General features: G+C 41.4%; 2 protein-coding genes across 2 annotated transcripts; one reads left to right on the forward strand and one right to left on the reverse strand.

The window, feature by feature from the left end:
• Positions 1-4565: 4565 nt before the first annotated feature.
• exoc5 (exocyst complex component 5) lies at positions 4566-14424 on the reverse strand. The gene is made up of 18 exons (XM_077556098.1): positions 14223-14424; positions 13853-13947; positions 12692-12839; positions 12418-12612; positions 10788-10852; positions 10106-10134; positions 9912-10021; positions 9286-9330; positions 9058-9198; positions 8892-8974; positions 8602-8811; positions 7684-7831; positions 7481-7589; positions 7169-7289; positions 6787-6873; positions 6581-6689; positions 6285-6500; positions 4566-5159 (listed from the first exon to the last, which is right to left on the reverse strand). Exons 1-18 carry the CDS (start codon positions 14247-14249, stop codon positions 4971-4973), a joined length of 2127 nt encoding a protein of 708 aa, XP_077412224.1. The 5' UTR covers positions 14250-14424; the 3' UTR covers positions 4566-4970.
• Positions 14425-14448: 24 nt separating this feature from the next.
• Positions 14449-20571, forward strand: ap5m1 (adaptor related protein complex 5 subunit mu 1). The gene is made up of 8 exons (XM_077556111.1): positions 14449-14689; positions 15991-16648; positions 16717-16944; positions 17017-17156; positions 18321-18406; positions 18478-18590; positions 18701-18797; positions 18880-20571. Exons 1-8 carry the CDS (start codon positions 14622-14624, stop codon positions 18954-18956), a joined length of 1467 nt encoding a protein of 488 aa, XP_077412237.1. The 5' UTR covers positions 14449-14621; the 3' UTR covers positions 18957-20571.
• The last annotated feature ends 800 nt before the right edge of the window (positions 20572-21371 follow it).

Genomic DNA, 21371 nt, shown 5'->3' on the forward strand with positions numbered 1-21371 from the left:
AAAGTGACAATTTTGGAAGTGGCCTACATGGTTTTGGCCAGGTGCCAGCGATGTATTGCTATATTAGGATACATTTTCCATTCTTCTCATTCCTGATTGTAAAACGGCCACAAGAGGGCGGCCGATACAGGCATCGGCCTCAGTCACAAATACGGTACCGATGTATTGAAATAAGGCCTGGTATCGGCCGATTCTGATACTCGCTCGCCCCTAATAAAAAAAAATAATCATGGTAACGGTTTACAATAACATAATAATTATGGAGAGTTTATACAAACTCTTTGCAAAACACAATTTTCAACAGTTAGTGTGGGCTCACTATTTGGCAGGTTCAAACTGCTCTCATATTTGTGTGCTTTACTTGTTATATTTTTACCTTTGTTGGTTACACTGGCAATAGGGATCCTTGTTATAAAGAATAACATTGATATTTAATAATGAACTGCAATCTATTCTAACCGCATAAGCAAAGCAATAGAATAAAATGTAGGCTCATTATTTGCCAAGAGATCGTTTATTCTTTCCATTCTTAGGATTTAATAATCTAAGAAATAGATGATTATAGACAGAAAGAAACCACTCATATATGTTGACACAAAATGTGCCCCAAGCCCTGTGGCAAATATTTACCAATAATAGACAAAAATAATGGAGAATAAAATATACCAACAAAAATTAGACGTGAAAAAGGCTTGAGATGAAACGAGCAGTCAAGCTGCACTCACAGAGTCATGTTTAGTGGATTGTGTGTGCGAACCCTGGAGCCCTCAGTTAGAGTGCCAGTCTGTTCCTGTGGAGCAGTCAAGCACACAAACCCAGCCAAGAGAGAGCAAGGCACGGGCGGCGGGCCAACAAATCGCACTGGAAAACACTCCACTACGGCAGAGAATTAATAGTGATTTTATAGAGGAAACGCATGGGGGAAGGCGAGGGATGGGAGGGGGTGGTGGGTGACGGGTTAGCGCACTAGTCATCATCACAATGTACAAATGCGTGAATAGAGAGTTTTGTTTCAGCCCCCTCACAATTGAAGAAGTAAGCAAAAGAGAAGATTTGGCATCATCCGCATCCTGCTCAGCGCACCTCCTGGTCATCTGAGAGTGAAGGTGAGGCAGCACCTGTGCCATTTTGGCCCTGACATCTTTTGGGCAGGAGGTCAATGGCCGGGCATCATCTGCATCACATCAGACAGTCTGGCACTGTGCCCCCACCCCGACATCAGTATCTCACGGAGAGGCTTTCAAAATACGACTTCATGAGCAAAGAATGTGGGGAGCACATGAGTACATTTCAACAAGGCCATCTTGATATCATGCAAAATAGGGAAATAAAGAACATCAATGGATGCGGGCCGCAGGCACGCTAAAGAGCAGTCATTATGCATCATTAGGTGAAGATTTAGTTGAAACGTGTTTAGCAGGAATTAAGCAAAGCTGTTGTTGACATGGATTGACTGCTGTAATGCTTTATTGTCAGTGCTCCAGGAGACCGAGGGAGGGCAGGCCTAGTTGGGGCGGCGATGTGCTGAAAGCGAGGATTTATGGGATGTTGGAGGACTAGCTGAGGGGTGCACAATGAGTGGACTAACATGGGAGAGTGTGGCCGGAGACGTGGAAAAGGGGCGCGTGAGGGGCATACGCAAATATAGCAATGGCTATCCAACCTTTTTCTTCCGCGGTCCACATCCAGAATAATTAAAGGATGCTAGGACCACTTTGACTTTCTTCACCATTCATTTAAACATGTCATGGATTGTGCTTGAGACGGCAACTGACAGGAACTACAATAGATGCAAATGTCAACAGACAGAAAGAAGGAGTTAGGAACTAAATACAAACAAACTAATAATACTGAGGAACAGCTGAAGACACACGTGGATGAGGCAGCTGATTGGAATACACAAGGGACCGGGTAGACGAGCGCAAATCCAAATGTGACAAAACATGAAACAAACCACAATACAATAAAGACGCAAACAAAACTACAACATGAATCATGACAAAACATGCTTAAATCAATCCATTGGAGTAGCTACATTGTTAATTAAAAAAAAAAATGCTACAAACTGCTACATCACAGGTTTCTATTATCTTGTTACCTGCTGGTTGAGTAGAAGCACCTGTGGCTATAAAGCCAAACTGTTGCAGGGTTTATACTTTCTGGACCTGAATTCTCCACCTCTGACTTTAGTTCTAAATGCGTGTTTGTTTTTTTTGTTTATATTCAGAAAAACTATTTAAAACAAAATTATTCAAATGGTGTTTTAATATTTGCCGTGGGCCGCTAATGATCCACAGCTGGATTTCGGACAGTGGACACTGGATACCCTTGCTTTAAATGATATTGAATTATTTAAGACTGAAAATGTTTCATTTTTTTAAACTGAATTTGAATTTATTTAATTGAAAAGGGACAATGCACAATGCCCTTTGCTCCCGGCTGTTTTACTGGACTTTTGCAAAGCCCACAGAATATTGTCTTCTATTGCTTTAAAAACATGGAACCTACCAAAAGAAAGATTAGAGTCTCTTCTTTCATCAGGAAAAAAACATATATTTGTACATGTTTCCATTTTGCAGCAATTAGCAATAGAATATAGCTAAGTTTCATCATTATTCACAAACTCATTGAAAAAAACGCAAAAAACAGCTTGTCGCAACATGGCTGATCTCTTATACTCTGCTGCCACCTGCTGGCTTTTTTGTGGTAATAACTACCATTGCTTTAAGCGACCTATTCAGGTCAGAAGCTGCATCAAAGCCTTCTCTAGCATAAAAACACATACAAAAATGCATAAATATGGTTTTGGGAGTGAATGAGTTAATCAACATTTTACAATGTAAATGTGCTTACGTTAGCTAAATTAAGCTAACTATCATCGACAGTCCCTTGGTTGGACTATGATCGTTCGGGAATTAGAAATCCTCCAAATTCCTGAGCTAGAAAAACTCCTTCAAACCCTTAGTGAGGATTATTACCTAACAAGTGAATCATCACAATGCTTTTACTGATAAGAACATTAATCAAAATTTAATATAACCATTAGCTTGCCTCAAGCCCAAAGTCAGCTAGGGTAGGCTGCGGCACACTGTGACTCTCATGAAGATATAAACATAATATAGAAAATGGATGGCTAAATAATAATGATAACATAATAAAAAGAGACAGGATTCACAATATGTGGGTGCTTTTGCATTGCATTCTTTTACTAAGGTAACGTTGGTTTTCATATTAAATCAAGTTGCCTCTTCTGTCCACTGGCCTGTTTAGTATGTCCAGGTGTCTTTTTTAAATGTAAAATTGAATGTGAGTTGCTTCAACTGATGAGTAAGAGAGGACAGTCTTATCCAGCTCTCCAGTGTTGACACTATTACTAATCCCCTCCACCTGCTCAAACACCCCCCTCCCCCAAAAAATACACCCCTCCCTCTTTTCCACCAGCCCGTGCTGGGCATCCCTGGGGGCAGGCCGCGTCTCTGCCTTTGCTCGGTCTCCACACCGGTTATCATCACCGGCCTGGCATCTCTTTCCCATCCCCATCCTCCATCACGCACACTAATCGCCCCCCAAAAACAAATAGTTTTCAAATGTTTGGATGAGACCCGTTGTTTGCATCAGGGCCTAACAAAATAATTTTTACAAGCTATCCAGTTGTGATTAGGGCAGAGAGAATTGAATTTATGTGGCATTGATAATATTAATATTAGCCTAATTAATTATGTTGTTTGAACACGCTGGGGTCTGTGTGTACCTTCTACACAACGCCAACCAGCCGGAGCTGGAACCGAGCTCTCAGGCGTCTCTATCTCACCCCCGTCCGTGACTACTGCACACAATTCATCAAGCTAGAGATATCTAATCCCCTCTGGCGCCGCTCACTTCCCCAAGTTGAAGAAAGAACTTTACTCTGGTGGCAAGAATTCCCATGAATACTTGATGACTTCTATAGAAATGAAAAAGGGGTTTCATCTCACTTTGAAAGTGACATTCACACATAAAGCGCCGGGCCAACTTGGCGTGGTGGCTCGTCTCCTTGAGGATTAGGACAAAGATAAAAAATGCATCTTTTTTTTTGTTTTGTTTAATGAGTCTGTGGTTAAGGTAAACAGCAGTACATCGGGAGCAGCTTTGCGGAGAAGACATTTCCAGGCAGCAGGCATCATCTACCGCCTCTTGTAGTGCAAAAAGACAGCAACCGCCATTAAAAGCCCTGTGTGAAGAGGGGTCTTCCCTGGTGTGTTTCTTTAATCACAAAAGGTCACTATTTCCATCTCTCCTGACCCAGAAACAGTGCACTCCTCGCCGGGAACGTCTTTGAGCAAGTGTTGATCTGTGCAATTACAGTGACACATACTCAGTGACCCATCACAGCAGTCATCTGAGCCAACAAAGGACCACCCAAACCTCTGAAGAGGTTCTCAGACCTGTTTCGAGTTTGGATCTCACTTCACTGCAGCGGCCTCTTGACATTTGCTTTGTGCTCAAAGGTCAATGGTCAGCGAGGTGGTCATGTGTCTCTCTTATCCAGACGGAGCTCTATCGCATGCTTCTCAGGCTGACTCGAGTCGATGTCATTTCATTTATCAGCAGCTTGAGGGTTTATTCCGGGTGTACAAAAGCACCCAGAGAATTTATATAGTTGGCACAATCAAAAAATAATGTGTCTTTGTACATAGGCAGACAATTCAACGTCCATTATGGTGAAACTAATTATGTAAATGGTGGATAGATTAGTATTTAAAAACAAATTGACACGTTTTAAGCAAGAGGTAAAATGCACATGATCCCACATTCAAGGAGCAGTAGCCATCATCTTTGATGCCATCCCAGGAGAGTCTGTCAAGGCGGACTGGACTGTTGCACCATCTCAAGCGGGAGGTGTCTCTATCCAAAAGTGCATCAACTCATTGAAGCATGGCGGCGGACTGTGCGACTGGACGGAGGGCGTTTGTCAAGTGTTGGCCCAGTCATTAGCTAAAATGGCGGCCCAGTCGGGCTGAACGGTAGTCCACACGCAGCTGGACGAAAGCGTGCAGGAGGTTGCGCTCCAGGTTGGTGAGCTGCTCGCCTGAACACACCTGCTTCAGGTTGTCAGGGGCAACCACCAGGAGGTTACACAGGGCGTGCAGAGTGTCGAAGAGCTGCAGCACAAGAGGCACCTGCAGAACGGAAACATAGATATGAGTTCACCGAAAGATGTAGGACAAATTACATACAACTTGGACACCATTTATAGAAAGTCAATTCTAAACATGATATTCTGATTAATATTGTGTTGGTGAAATGTGAATTAGGCAGCAAAATCATTCATCCAATTGTATCCATCTCAGGGGGCGGCCATTTTGCCACATGTTATCGACTGAAAATGACATCACAGTTGCTCAGGTAGCGACCAATCTCACCTGTTTTCTGAGTTTGGTCACATGACTTCTGTTGCGTTTGTTTGTAAAGCGCTTTGATTGGTGTAGATAAAATTGTGATATAAGTGTATTTCATTTATCATTTACTATTTATTTAGGTTGTTACATAAAGTCTTAATCTTGCCTTTGCCCCCTGGTGGTTGGATGACTAGCATGCATTGTACATGACTAGAGACACATCTTTTGCCTGCATTTTAAATGTTAATATCGCCAGTGGTCAGTCTAATTTAATTGTGACAGACAAATAGTGGATCAAGATTAAAATCCATTTAATGGTGCAGGCTTCTCTCTCTCCCAGCACACAAGAGAAAAATAAAATGGATGGATGGGTGGATGTTCTACAAATTTTGGTCATCATAGTGTGTGATTTCATATCATATCAAGGATAAAGTCCGAGTTTATTTTTTGGATGTTTGTAGCATTTTTTCCTCCTTAAAACAGGACACTAGTAAGAAAATAGCAATGGAAAAAATACTTTCGCCTGGAGGTTAGGGCACTATGAATTAAGTGGACACTAAGGACTCTTAGCCAGTTTGTACTGACTAGCAAAGATCTTCAATGTGGATATTTTATGACTGGCATTGTGAATTGGAGTCCCATCTTTTTTATTTATTTTAATTTTATTTTTACATGATGGAGTTCTGATTTCTGTTATTTTATTTCCTTTTCTGAAAATTCATTTTACAGTTTGGACTCTAGAACAAATCTGAGTTTTATTTCGGAGGTGTCACTATAATCCAAAATAGTATTTAAGTATAAGTAGGAGAGAAGTCATCTAATGGGTAAATTACTTCAGGAGATTGCATAGGCTGAGTGTTTGTACAAAAGGCCATGTTTTGCCGTGGACCTCTGGCCCGTTCTCACCCTGAAGTCCTTGGCGCATCGTCGGTATTCAGCCACGTCGCAGATGGCCAGCATGCCTCCCATGGAGCTGTAGTTGTACTGCTGCAGGTGCTCGTGAATGAGCCGGTGGAAGCGGACACCCAACTCCGTCAGCACCGTGTCCACATTCTTGCCATCCATGGACTTGCGCACGTGTTCCACCTGCCGGCTGACGTAAGCACAGACCTTGGCACAGGCCTGCCCGATAGACGGGGAAAGTCGTTAATAAACAAAAATACAAGTAACTTGGCAGTTATTTTAGCTTGTGCCAGACTTACTGTAGTGTACTGGATCATGACGTTATTCTCGTCCTCTGGCTTGAAATCAGTCTTCTTCTGTTCTGTTGCCAAGATGTGCTTCATTTGTCCCACCATGCAGTTTAGCGTTCTGCAGCATACAGGAGTACCACATCCATCACAAACGAGCAGAATTTAAAAAATACAAGCAAACACAAAGGAGGGTTGTCCCGTCAGCACACACTGACCTGTCTATTCCCGTGTCCAGTTTCACTTCCATTTGTTCAATCACTTCTTTCTTCTTGTGCAAACACTCGGCCAACTTTGGAGATGAACTGCAAACATAGATTGTCATGACTGAACATGAACATGACTAGACATTAAAATAGAAACAAATATTTTTGCTTATAAAATAGAATTTTATGTATTTGTGTTCTGAAGAATAACCGTGTTATTTTAGTTGTAAATAGTTTTTAACTAGCCTTGCTGGCCATGTCAAATGGACCGCAAATAAATAAATAAATAAATATATATATACATATATATATATATATATATATATATATATATATATATATATATATATATATATATATATATATATATATATATATTCAACCTTGAACAAACCTTATTAGAGGCATAAGCTGGTCATTGAACTGCTTGTCAAACAAGTGAAATATAGAGTTTGCTTGTTGGACCACATCCAGGAAGTACAAGTTCGCATTCTTGGCATCTGAAGAGGGGATTGCTGTACAGAAGAGAGAGCGAGCGAGAATATAATCAGATGATACATTTGACAGTCTGCCAAGGTCAAAATGAATTTTATTAATACTGTATTTTGAATGATTATCAGTAAATGCCCTTTAGTGAAGGTCAACGGTATACTTGACATATTACTTGGTCCCGGTTCTCTAACATCATTCTGAAAAGTGACTTTACCCGAGAGGCCGATCTCCAAAGCATAGTCGATGTGATCCACACACAGATGCTCGACCAGCAGCAGGAAGATTACGAAGGCATTCTTGGACAGGTCGGCAGGATCTGAAAGCTGCGCCATCAACAAAAAGCCAGAGTGCAAGTTTTGCATGAAGCACAGCAAATATTTATATGTGATATATACACGCTGCTCCCGGTAGGCTCACCCTGTGGCATCTCTCAAAGGCATGTCGTGTTTCCTGCAGCAGGTTGACCACCAATTCTGGAGACAGAAATGTTTCCCCATGGGTGTCGATACTCGGGCCTAGTGGTAGATTAGTGCGTTGTCTGATCCGCTCCTTCAGTTCTTGGATACTGCACAGGGACACACTTTCACATCAGTATATGATTCTGAAATAGGTGAATAAACCAGTGGTTCTTAACCTTTTTGGAGTTACTGAACCCCACCAAACTCTTCTTTATTGAAAAATTTAATTCTTTTTTTTCTTCAAATTCAGTACATAGGTATACTGTAGGTTTTACTGGTGAAGAAAATGAACAGGGAGAGGAGCTTTTTCGTTGAATCTGGCTCTTTTCACCTTGAATTCAGAAAGTGTTGTGTTCTTGTATTCCACATCTCTATGCAGTTGCTAGATATACTAAAAATGCTGGACTAGAATTGCTCAATTGGCATTGCAAATTATGTAGTTGGGTTGTTGACTCCCATGACTCAACTCTATATAGTGCGCTTCAAAACAACCACCGCTGTTTTCTTAAGATGGAACCCATAGATAGCAGATACAATGAAAACAGCAGAGGCCCCAGAATTGAACCCTGTGGAACACCATAAGTTCTGTTATACATGTAAATTCATATTGCACATATTTGTCCAAACACTTTCTTTTTTTGCTCGACACAGTATGACAGGAATACAATAAAGAAATCGCATGATGTACCATCACAACAGTCACAAGTCGACTACTGAGCGAATCAAATTCCCTGCAGCACAGATGGCCAAGCGCAGCGTATCATCACAAATCACTCGACCTCCAACCAAACCCTTGATAATGACTCACTGAACGCCTGGGATTTCGATCAAACCCAGTTTAAGAGCCACTGGAATAAACGTTTAACTCAAAACTGACCTGCCGGTGCCAATCGGACGTTTCTGGTGGTTCTTGGAGTCATAGTAGCGCTGAAGAATCATGGCGCCGCGAGTGCGTAGGTAGTCCTTCTCCATGTCAATGTAGCTTTCCAGGTAGGAGGTGAAAATGCTCTTTATGAGCTTGGACAGAAAAGTGTGCTTGTCAGAGCCCAGGTTGAACTCGCTGAGTTTGGTGGCCAATACTGTGGTTCTGGAGTTTTGGGACACACAAAACATTAGGATGAAGTTTGCTGTGTATACAGAAAGGAAATGAAAAGAGGAGTAGCTTACCTTGTGTAAAGGTCATAGAGGTTTTTGAGGTACTGTTCCACGTCAGAGTGCCGTGTGTCATCCAGTTTTTCCCTGACATGGGCCTGCAGACACAAAGCCAGTCAGAATCCTGCAAACGAAAGGCCACTTGAGGACCCTCGCTTTATCAAGTTGACAAGAAAAATACCTGTAATTTGTTTTCAAAGATGTTCTGGATCAGTTTGGCCATGACGGTCTCCGGGCTGCTGAAGACCTCGCCCACCTGTTTGTTGACCCTTTGGCAGAGGACTGCTGTGTCTTCAAACACATCATTCCTCATGTAAGCACCCTAGAACAAAGACAAAAGCTTTAATCCAGATATGTATCCAAGATAATAAATAATCTTCATATTGTATGCAAAAGAAACCTCACTTACTTCCTGACACTGTTTGATGTAGACATCTACACAGTGAGCATAGCCCTTCAGAAAATGACACAATAGTTGCAATTTTTTAGTGATGGTTGGAAAACCTCATTGAAGCCACGCAATGAAGATTAAAGGGGGAAGTCAATCCCCCCCCCATGCTGCCCCACTAGTCTAAATATGGTATTCTGGTTAATAGTGCATTAGTGGAATATGAGTTAAGCAGCAAAATCCATCCGTTTTTATCCATCTGATGGGGCGGCCATTTTGCCAATTGCTGTCAACTGAAGATGACATCAATGTTGCTCAGATCTCAGGTGACAACCAATCACAGCTCAGCTTCAAAAAACAGGTGAGCTGTGATTGGTCGTTGCCCGAGCCCTGAGCATCATCGATGTCATCTTCAGTCGACAGCAAGTGGCAAAATGGCTGCCCCCTGAGTTGGAGGAAAAACGGCTGGATTTTGCTTTATAACTCATATTCCACAAATGTAATATTAATCGGAATTTCATGTTTAGACTAGTGAGGTAACATATAACATATTGTTGTCAAGAAATGTTTAACATTGACTTTCCCTTTAAACAACAACAACAAAAACTACAGCAAATGTTTACTAGAATTACATCTTTTCGAGTCACCTTGAAATGTAGGAGAACTGCTGCCACCTCCCGCATTCGTCCAATCTCTCCCCTGCGTTGGGCAGCGGTGAACTCCTGGATTAGCTGTCGCTCCAGGTCATGGTACTTACCTGAAAACAAGAATACAGAGACCCCTCAGACAATAACCTTTTGGTGGAGATCATTGTAAATGCTGAATCATGGTGTAAACTTACTTGCAATTTTGGCTTTGACATCTGCAAATCTGTTTTGATAAGAGAGGATGTTTAGTGTCAATCAGCAAAGAGTTCATCAGGTACACTTGTACATTATCACAAGAGCCAATACAAAAGAAGCAAATGAAACATTTAGAGACATACTGTATTTAAGTGTTGTGAATTGGAATATGTTTCCACAACAAACCTCATTGGACATTTCATTAGGCACACCTAGATCTAGTAAAGAAAAAAAAACTCCTTTTATAATGAAACTAATGCACATTTTGAACGGGTGAGAAGATGGCAATTATTTATGTATCAAAAAGGAACAGTAAAACATTTATAATAATTTGAACTGCTAAATATTGTAATAAAATCATTTATATTATACATCACTGCAGACCACAGCAACATTAACAAAAAAAAAGTTAAATTATTACCTAACAGTTTCAATTAAAAGTGAGCATTATTATCTTAGTTAAGGCAGGATCTTGCTTCCGATCTGTCACATGGACACACCTACACCATGAAGTATCGCGTAAGCCAGAGCTTTGTTGCTAAAAACCTATTAACATTTAAAACGCTTACATATGTAAAAATCGGCTTAGACTTTGACGAAGAGTTTACATGCTTAATACAGCACCTTCCCCTTGTTTGCCAGTGCCCTTGTCTAAAGCTGCCTCCAGGATGCCTGACTCACCTGTCGAATGGCAGCTCCTGGGCAATGAGATGCAGCTTCTGAATGATATCAGCAGCCTCTTTAATCTGAAGAAGGGAGAGGAAGTCAGTGCGTGGGAGAAACGAGCAAGAGAGTGAGAGAGAGAGAGCGACCATCATGACCATGAGAGGTGGACATTTCTGAAATAAGGAGAGAAGAAGGCCGCCGGCAGTGTCTCCACTAGGGGGATCATCATCTTAAAGCAGCCCTCCTCCGCCTCTCCGTGTTGAACAGCCGGCTGATAACAGACGGGCGGAGCTCACCTGGGCATCGGCACCAGCGGTCCTGATTTAGCAGCATATCCAGCTCTTTATTGGCATGGCTTTTCTCAATGGCCTGTAATCCTGAAGGATTCCAAATCGCTTTCAATAATCTGTCCGGCCAGGGATATCTGTCTAAAAAAATAAAATAAAAAAAAAACAGCGAGGGGGGCCTTTCTCCCCCCTCCCCCCCTGACATACACGCTGACTGTAAAAAGCCCTGGACACACGAAAGGCCCGCCGTCTGCAACTCCTCTGTTCCCGCAGATGCCTGCCTCAGCTAACATCATTACTCTGCTCCCGTGAGGAGGATCCAGCCATTCTGCTCAGCGAAGGTTTTCTAAGTATCTGTCCCCCAGCTAAGATTAGCTAAATCCCATGTAAGTAATGTAGCCGTCTCCCTGCAGTCAGGGTTTAGCAGCACTTGTCTCCACGCTGGCGGGCCATCCCTCCCTTTCAGGAGGATTAGCAAAGCCATTCCCCTCCAGCTATTCACTTGCAACTTTTCTCTTTCCCCCCTCATCTGGAGGTATGCTCGGGAAAAGGAATGTGGACAAATATTTCTGCATCTCTTTCTGGAAATTGAGCTCCTGACTCTGGGATTGACCCACTCACACTCGCTGATTCACAGCCACACTACTTGCAGAGGCTAATCCACTGTAATTTAAAAAGGAAGTTAACCAAAAAATATTCTTTACAATATATTCTGTGCGACCCCACTAGTTTAAACACAACATTCTGGTTAATACAGTGTTTGTGGAATATGAATTATGCAGCAAAATCCACCCGTTTTCATCCATCTCAGGTGGCGGCCATTTTGCCACTCGCTGTGATAACTGTGATAGTCGTTACCTGAACCCTGGGCAACTGTGATGTCATTTTCAGTCAGCAGCAAGTGGCAAAATGGCCGCCCCGAGATGAATAAAAACGAGTGGATTTTGGACTAGTCGGGGTATATACATCATATTATTGTAAAGACAGTTTTTGGGTTGACGTTTCCTCGAATTAAACTTTCAGAGTTCATTGTATGCCTTCCTGACTATTGTCTTTCCTTGAACCAAGGACTTCTCAACTTCTCTATAGCATCACGTTTGCTCATATCACATCCAATAAAATTAGGCTTGACATGAGCATGCTGACATCCATGCTAGTCAATCAGCAAACTGTCAAACGGCAGATGACAGTTTATTAATTCTAATAAGCTGTGGGATGCAACCTGGGGGATAAACTTGACATGTCATTACGGGAGGTTTACTTCTTAATTCTCAACAGCCTCACCTCCAGCTAAATAGCAACAACATTCCTCCTTAGTGGTCTCGCAAACACACAAAGGGAGGGAACATCGTACCCACCTTCTCTGGGTTATTGAAGACATCGCTACGCAGATTCCCATCCAGGAACTCGTTGAAGTAGGTCATCAGACGCTGAGCTTCGACGGCGCGTTGTCGCGGAGTGTTCACACCTTCAAGCTGATCACCCAGGTGACACACTTTGGTTGCCACATAACTGATGTGCTCATCGAGCTCCTGAAAATGCTGGAAGGCCACCTGAGAAGAATGCGAGACGCAAAGCATGTGATGTGATGATTCAAAGTACAAAGGGTTGAAAGTGGTCCAAACACTACACCTGGTTGCTCCTCTGCAGGTCCTGCACTTTGTGGGCAAATTCTTTAGCTTCACGGTGACATTGATGCTCCAACTTCTCCACCCGCCTCTGTATCTTCTCGTCCAGTTGTTTCAGCTCCTCAATGTGGTTCTCAAACTCCTCCAACAACCTTGTCATTAAAGCAAATATGTTGTTAAGTTGCAGAATTCATCTGGAATTATCTACAGTGTGCATGTAAAAGTAATCAAGTCCCAAACTTGTCCCAGTGACCTCACAGTCATATAGTGGTTATTAGGCAGAGAATAGTGTCACATGCTTAATTCTTGGGTCGCCTGCCTTAAGAAGTTTGAGCAGCTTCGTCAGCTGCATTTTCGAACCGGGCAAATGTTCTAAGTCAGCAGCATATTTTACAGAGCAGGAAACATCCCGAAATGATGAGTGTATAATCTTCTGACTAATTCCCTAAGCAATGGCTGCAGCTTAAAGACATCTCCCAGCCTTTCCCCAACAGACACTCATTCCCTGGTTGGTGACTCAAATGTGGTGGCCTCCGAAGATACGTCGTCTCTGACTCAGTAAGAGCTTCCGACGAGGTGGTGGCAACAGTTTTGTGCAGGAAGTAGATAAGGCAAGAAGGATAAACACACACAGCTAAAGTGTTGTGGCATTTTTGCTAATGAAAAATAACTTCCACCACAAGCATATAACGACATAAAATTTCATTGACCAAAATTAATAAATAAAATAAACAGGACAAGTATACAGGAAAAAAAAATTCTGTGCATGCATATTTTATTTTGTTCAATTAATATTAATGATCTTTACAATTTGGCGGGTTTAGTTGTAGTTTTATTTTTTGTCTCCCTACCAAACTAAAAAATTACAAGTAAAAAAAATATTCACTGGAATTTACAAATACAACGTATTTAATTAAAAGTCAACAATGCTGTTGCGTGTTATTTTTTTTCTGAGGACAAAGCAGCAGTGAAATATGGTTGACATTCAAGAAAATAACGTGCAATGACTGAATTCAGGGACATTAGCTTGCAGTCATGAGAGAATGTACATTCGTGTCGAAATAATGCTGTTGTGACTATAAGCGGCAAGAAAAACTGCATTCAAGATTTGTCTTGTCAGTGCGTGTTCGTGAAAAAGTTTTCAATCAAAAGACGCTATCAGTACCGTTTTGGGTCGAATGCTTCAGCTCCTCCTTTTGAGCCTCCCCCGGGAGTCCTCCAGGCCAATCTCTCAATGTACTCATCTGCATCAAAGGGCTCCTAATATACACAAATCAAAATAATAGTGTAGATCATCTCACATGAATTGCAAACAACAACATTCGGGGTTAACGTCCTGGTGAAATTACTTATAATGACGTGGTTGAAAAACGCGTCGCGGGATATGCAAAGCGCATCAGCAACATTATGTCATGCTATGAAGTGGATCCAAAAAATGACACGAAGCAGATGAAGAAGTAGCGCAAGCATTTAGGGTGGTTAGCCAGCTAGCTGGTGATGGCTAACAAAACTCCGGAGAGCAGCAAACATTTTACCTCAAAAAGCTGAGCAGTCGTCGCCATCTTTAAGGATCAGCTGGCGATGTGAAGAAATACAATTTGCTTGGAGGAGCGGAAGATCGGCAATGACGCCGACCTCGACATGGATTTGCTAATTTCCTCCAATTTTGCCCTTTGTTGACAGCTAGCTGGTTAGCGGGTCCTGCTTCCTGTATGAGAGAGAGCAGGGTGGAGACGGTGACGGCGCCTTGGTACTGCGCATGCGTTTCTGTCAGGTGATTGGTGCTGGATGTCACGTGAAAAGAAAAACAGGAAGTACATTGCAGAGCGTTGTCAGTGTTGGTCGGAAATGTCACAATTTGTTGATGAATTAGCGAACTGCAACTTTTAAGTTGCATTTTTTCCTGTATGTTCTGAGGTGGATCAACTGGGTAAATGAGTTTTCGTGCTTTGTGGATTGTTACTCATGATAAAGGCGAAAATGCTTCAGTTCGCTTTTCAAGGTTCGTATGTTGCTTTATTAGCTATTTTATTTATTGTAGATATATGCCAAACCAAAACAAAACGAGCATTATTAGACGGTTCCAGTGATGAAAGTAGGATTTTATTGTGACAGATAATAAGAAAGTTGTAGCTGTTCTACTTTCAATGGTTGGAAGCCTTGCTAAACACGGAAACAGACGAGATACTACAATGATGGTAATTATTTCTAAACGATTGGTTAATTCTAGGCACTCATTGAAACAATAGGTGAGTGTCATCATAGCAAGCGTCGTTTTTATTTGAAAACAATGAATATTCAATAAAAAAAAATGTCAACAGAAAATAATCTGAGCCTTCTTTTTCTGAATAATTGTAAAGTAACATGAATGTAGGAATGACTATTATTGCTGTACATAAAAAATGAGTCGAGAATGATCAAACACTCCATTAGTTGTTAATATAGATTGTAAGGATAAATATTAGAAATAAACCGTATGTTTTTTTCATCGTAGTAGTCATTGAGGCCGATAACTGATATTTATTTGAAGCCGATATCCAGTTTCATTAAAGGGGAAAATATTGGCGTATAAATAAATAAAAACACAAACTAAACCTCTGTTGATTTTTTTTTAAGCATATGTTTATTGGACACCATTTAAGATTTTCAAAATAGATTTTTTTTAAAGCCTTGGACAATAGACATCTTTGTTTTAAAATTATAACAAAAACTTCAGGGACCTCCCAGGGTCATTAGCATACCTTAAAAAGTGAACTAATCATTTAAATAAATAGTTCCCTGATATGAACACAGATTTAAAATGATTCTTCAAAAGGGCCGCTATTCATCAAAATGGTGAAAACCCACGCCGATAAAAATAATAATCGGTCCATCCCTAAAATGCATCATGGTTAGGAGGTATTTTTAATTGATCAAGTTCCTAAAAACATTGGAAGCAAGGAAAAATATGAGCCATCATGGCGGGTCAAGTAACATCACTGGCAAACTATAAGGCCAAAAAATGTTTCTGTAAATATTGACCGAGTCTTATACAGCGTGTACTTGATTTTTCAAGAAAAAATTTGGTTTAACTAGGACACCTCGTTCATTGTTAGTGGTTATAGCAGTACGATGAAGAACACTAATGCAGTCAAACACTGAAAACAATGCTTCAAACTTCAATCAGAATGCATGACCATAACTGTGCCTTGTTGAGTGATCTTTTTAAAGAACCATTTAGCAGTGGATGCACACATACCTATTCAATGCACTTCCCTTGAGATTATGTCACGTGTTTGTAACACCGTACATGTTCACTCGCAGGAGGTTTGCTACAGTGGAGCACCGTGCAAAGAGACTTGGAGGCTCCTTGTATGTTCCGGTTCCGGAGGACAGCGCTGTGCTTCGACTCCTGCTCACCGAGCTCGGCCTCTCAGACCCACACAAGCCATTCGTCCTTCTCCGAGATGACTGCCGTCGCTGCCCCAAGACGCCCGCTTTTGAGCTCCGAGTTGGTCCTGACCAGGAAACACTCTGGCCCGTGGTGGTTATCACTCATGGACCTCTCTTCGTAGCTTGCCTGGGTCTAGTGGATGTCCCCCTAGAGCCCCGTCCACCTCTCGCCAACCTGTTGTCCGTCTCACAGGGCATCACATTTCTGCTTGGATTACAGAATTTTCTTCTTGGCTCAGGGGGTACGCTCGATAATGAGGTGTTGGCCTCTCGCCTGGCAATGCTTCCCTCTGTGCTTTTGCAGGTTTGCCCGTTTGGTACACCTTTAGATGTGCCCTCTGTCGGGGTACTTGCCACATCATCTGTGCCCGCTCCTGCCGGGAACCAGAAGCAGCCAGCCTGGAAGACGGGCTTTCACCGGGGTCGTGCTGTAGTGAATACAGCATTGACTGAAACTGTGCGCTCCATGCAATATGGTGACCCCAGTAAACAAGACACGTGGGACGTGTACGGCAAAGTGATGTGCAAAGTACGTAAACACAAACCATCCTTTTTGCATCAGTGGCCTTCATTTAAGCATGTCCTTATTTTCAACAGTGTGAAGTGGAGGGGGTTCTCCCTGACGTGACAGTGACCCTCACTCTGCCACCCAATGGGTCACCACTGCAGGATATCATGGTGCATCATTGTGTCACCTCGCTGGATTCCAGTATCTTGACTGCATGTAGCGTCGACACCTATGACAGCTCGTCCTTCTCCGGACCGTACAAGTTTCCCTTCTCGCCTCCTGTGGAGCTTTTTCGACTGTGCGGTTACACATCACAGGTTAAAATCCACAGCTGTTGTGACCATACTTTGCATCCCACTCGCTGCTGACGTTCCTAAAATCTCCCATAGGTGCCCGTTCCTCCCATCCTTGGGTCATATCAACTAAAGGAAGAGGAAAACCATCTGCTTGCGTCAGTGACTCTGAAACTACACGAGAGTGTGAAGAACAGTTTTGAATACTGTGAAGCACACCTACCTTTTTTCAACAGGTAAACAAGAGCATACGTGCTTTTTAGTCTCATGCAATTCGTTTTCCTCACCATATCATACCAAGGCTTGAAATAAGTATTTTGTTTGTCAAAATGTGTATTTTGCGCCTGATTAATTCACATTGAATCACAAAATTGAAAATCAAATGCAGAAACAACCGTCAATAGTAGTGACGTGTCCCTCGGTCGCGGATGAAACGGAATCTTCTCTAAAACTGGGCAGGTCATTTCTGACAGAAGAAACCGGATCAGCGCCTCAAAGCAGAGGCCCTTAGTGTTTTTCATTGCCAATCTTAAGTGCACAAAAGTTATCCGGATCCTGTTTTTTTGCCCTTTTTGTTTTACATATTTTAATTTATATTCTGTTGTGTTTTGTGTTTAGGAGTGATTTGGCGTTGTTTCCCTTTGAATTGGTTTAGCAGAAAAAATGTTAAAAGCTTTAATTATTAACAGTTCAATTGAAAACTTTTTTAACTTTATTTTTTGTAGCAGTACATAAAGCAAATAAATAAGGAATAAAAAAAAAGTATGAAAAAAAGTAGTTGATAAAATATTACACCAGAGCTTTTTAAAATCAATTTAACTTTGCATCTAGACAAAAATATAGTTTACTACTATCCACAATGTGAATTTAAGAAATTAAAGCTGTTGATTCTGTTAAAAAAAAATAAGCCAATTGTTCATTTATTATATTGTTTTATTTTGATTGTTTAATAAAATGCTTTCTTTTATTCTGCAAAATAAATAAATAAATTGCTACGCAAAGGTGAAAGGTTGCTCCTCAAACAAACTAAAGACCTCACCTTTAACCGCTTGGGAAAGTTCAAATAACATTATCTAAAGTTATGCAAAAACAAGTTCAACCACTAAGTAAGGAAAAACAATGTGAAAAGGAAGTGCTCATTGATGATGAAGTCACAGTGTCAAAAGCTGTCAACCACTGTTAATAATTTTTACCTTGAGCATTCTACCTTTGGCAACAACATGCATGTTGACACGGGAGTATTGTCTCCTTTTACATGATTTCTCAATAATAATAAAATCTGTCTTCTTTATTTGCATCTCACAGAACAATAAGCAGTCGCACCAGCAACACAATGCGCGGCGCAAATTCAGAATACGACTTTATCAATAGTATATCTGCATTTCAAAACAATTGTGCAGGCCTCAGATGGGTTCTGTGGATGTCAAAGTGAGCTCTGGACATGTGGATGCTTCGAAGGAGAAGAACCTGCTGGCATGGAACCTCGGTGAGTGTTCCATATCCAGATATTTTTTTGTAAGAAAGCTAATAATTTATTTTCCACTCATGAATATTTAGGTCAAAAGTTTCCTAAATCTCGTGAAGTCACATTGGAAGGCAAGATCAACTTTACCGGGCCAACGGCAGGACCTACTGACCCCATTTGTACAGACCTCACAGCCTACGTTAAAGTATGTTAATAGACAATACTAAAGACAATCTGCATGAATTCGTATGCAATCATGAAAGCACCAACAAATTATGCATTGTGAAGTATTTTAATATTTTCATTCCAATCCAGTTGTACTTCAAAGTGCCTGACACAACACTCTCTGGATGCTGTGTTGACCAACACTCAGTACAGGTGTATTCCTCCACAAAACCTAAAATTATAACTTGTAAGTTGATGCAATTCTTTTGAAATTTATATTTGCTTCAAAGCACACTTGTTGAAAACAAATTCCCTCTTCTTTCTTGTAGCTCGGGAACTTCAATCTGAGGACTATTTCATATGGAATTCGACAAGTTCTGCTCCCATATGCCAGATGTTACTTTAGGATGGACTCGAATCAAAGGAGCCACATATTGTCCAGATTTTCCATTTTAGGCTATGCAAATTCTTGTAACAGAAAACTCAGTAGTGTAGAATCTGGTGATTAAGGTGTATGTACAACATTTGAACTATTGATTTTTGCTTGGAGTACTTCTGACTGCTGTCAGCCGTATTTGACTTCCCTTCCCTTACATTGAGCCCATTGCAAACACAAGGGCCACCCTTCGTTCTGACAGGCCCACTTCAGTGACTCTCCATCAGCCGGATAATTAGCAGCTGGGGCCTTGTCATCAGCTGTTGTAGTCCTGGAGGAGGGGGGCCCGGCAGGGCAGTGAAAGGCTTGGCTGCCTCGGACACTGCCTTGGCGACAAAAGGGCTACTCTCTAGAGCTGGCAGGGGTCCTTGCACCAGCCCCCACCCCTTTTGACCCCATCCCCGCCCTGTCAACTAGTGAGTAGTTCAAACAAACAACCTCTCCAACCGGGCTGTGATTGAGCGCTGACCCCTCTGGCCCTCCGAGACATGGAAGCAGTCGGTCACATTCAGCTGGCGGGACCTGGCTAATTGGTTAAAGAGTCACAAGGATGGATGAGGTTGGGCTGTCTTTTGATGTTCTGTACTAGTGTAGGTGCACTAACTCAATTAGAGTGCTTGATTTGTTGTTATTGTAGCAACACAGCTGTCAAAGTGTAGCAGTCAGACTTGGTCACACTCTTCTTAATAAATGCTCTTTACAAAAGTCAATTGAAGATAATTATTGATGAGGGTTTCTATTCTGGCACATAACGAGGTACCTACTTGCATTAAGTGTAATGCATAACCAGCCATTGAAGGGTTAAATCGGAGGCGGTTGTGCCCCACTGCTCCACAGCATCCAGACTCCTCTGAGTGCCCCCATTGTCTGCTCTTGGCCTCTTGTGCCCCTTGCTGGTCCAAATGCTACATTCTCACGTGGATTTCCACTCACAAGGCTGACCATGACCAATCCTCTGTCAATTGGAACCAATTGCTCATACGGCATCCTTCACCTTCTTTTTAAGTGCCCACGCCGAGCGGCGGGCAACGAGACCTCTCGAATCTTCTCCTCCACTGTGATTTGGCTTTGTGGCCCAGTGTGTATGTTTAGCCAGCTGGAAAAGGAGTTTTTTTTTTCTTTCTCAATATGAGGCCAGACTGGCTCCTCAAGTCTGCAGTCATTGACTTCTTGCTTCTGAATTTGCTTTGTTGGAGGATTGGCTTGTTTTAAGGTGTTGCCTGCTCCAATGACTTTGGCTATATTTACTGAGACTGCATTCTGTTGCTTCATTTTTAACTCTCATACATATTGTACATGCACACTATGAAGTTGAAGACTTATTACACTCACGGGAGGAATAAAATGAAGCAGAATTGTGTATTTTAAATAAATGTAGTCAAAGTCTTTATAAATGTTCTTAAAGCAATTTACTTAAAACTGCTGTCTTTCAGCACAATAAGGCCATCTAGTGGTCAATTCTTAGGTCAACCCTATCTGTTTATAAAATTCACAAACTTCTGCTTCTTAACTAGTCTCTGAGTATCTGCTATGTGATGTGATCGCATTAACGTTTGCACTGTTATTAAATCTGTGGTCTCAGGTGTTTGGTCGAGTTTATTTCCATTAGTTCCCGGTTAGTTTGGAAGAATAATTGCCTGCTTCCAGAAACTCCTTTAGCAGCAATTTATGAACCTGTTTAAGTCAGATATCACAGACTCAAAATCTGTGTGATAATCTCAGAGTTAAATATAATACACTACATGATTAATGAATTCATGCTATTTGAATAAGGCAAAACAGCAGCCAAGCACTCATTTTCCAGTTGTACCTCACAGTCGCCTGTAGAGGCCGTCATTACTCCAACAATTAACCTGAGTCACAATGACGTTCTTGAATACGACTGTGTAATCTAATAACTTGCTTTTTATTTATTATATTATTGCAGTTGAAATATTAATCCAAAATGTTTACGTATTGAATATGCAATTATCAAACCATTTAATATTATTAATATTATACAATGTTGATGTTTCCTGTGGACTAAGAATAGCTTTGGGGAGCACATTAGACTACGTGGTTAGCACTTCCGTAGTTTGGGTGTGCCCAAAGCAAACCCAGTCATGCTTCCCTCTATATCCATGTTACGTCAAAGATTTTGATTATTAAGGTTTATCATCAACTAATAGTGTGAATTTGAGAACAGTCTCCCATTTCCTGAGCTCGATAAAGTTTTTAAAATCCTTTTTGAGAATTAGTATTATCAAACGAGTGAATCATCTCAACACTTTTACTGTAGTTGATAGGAGCATTAATCAACAATAACATCTAATATAGTTTGCCATTTTTCACATCTTCAAAATGAAAAGCGTAATCTCTCCATACTGATTCCAGCTCGGCTGACAC

This window comes from Vanacampus margaritifer, chromosome 1 (genome assembly GCF_051991255.1).
Source record: "Vanacampus margaritifer isolate UIUO_Vmar chromosome 1, RoL_Vmar_1.0, whole genome shotgun sequence".
In the NCBI taxonomy this organism is placed as follows: Eukaryota; Metazoa; Chordata; class Actinopteri; order Syngnathiformes; family Syngnathidae; genus Vanacampus; species Vanacampus margaritifer.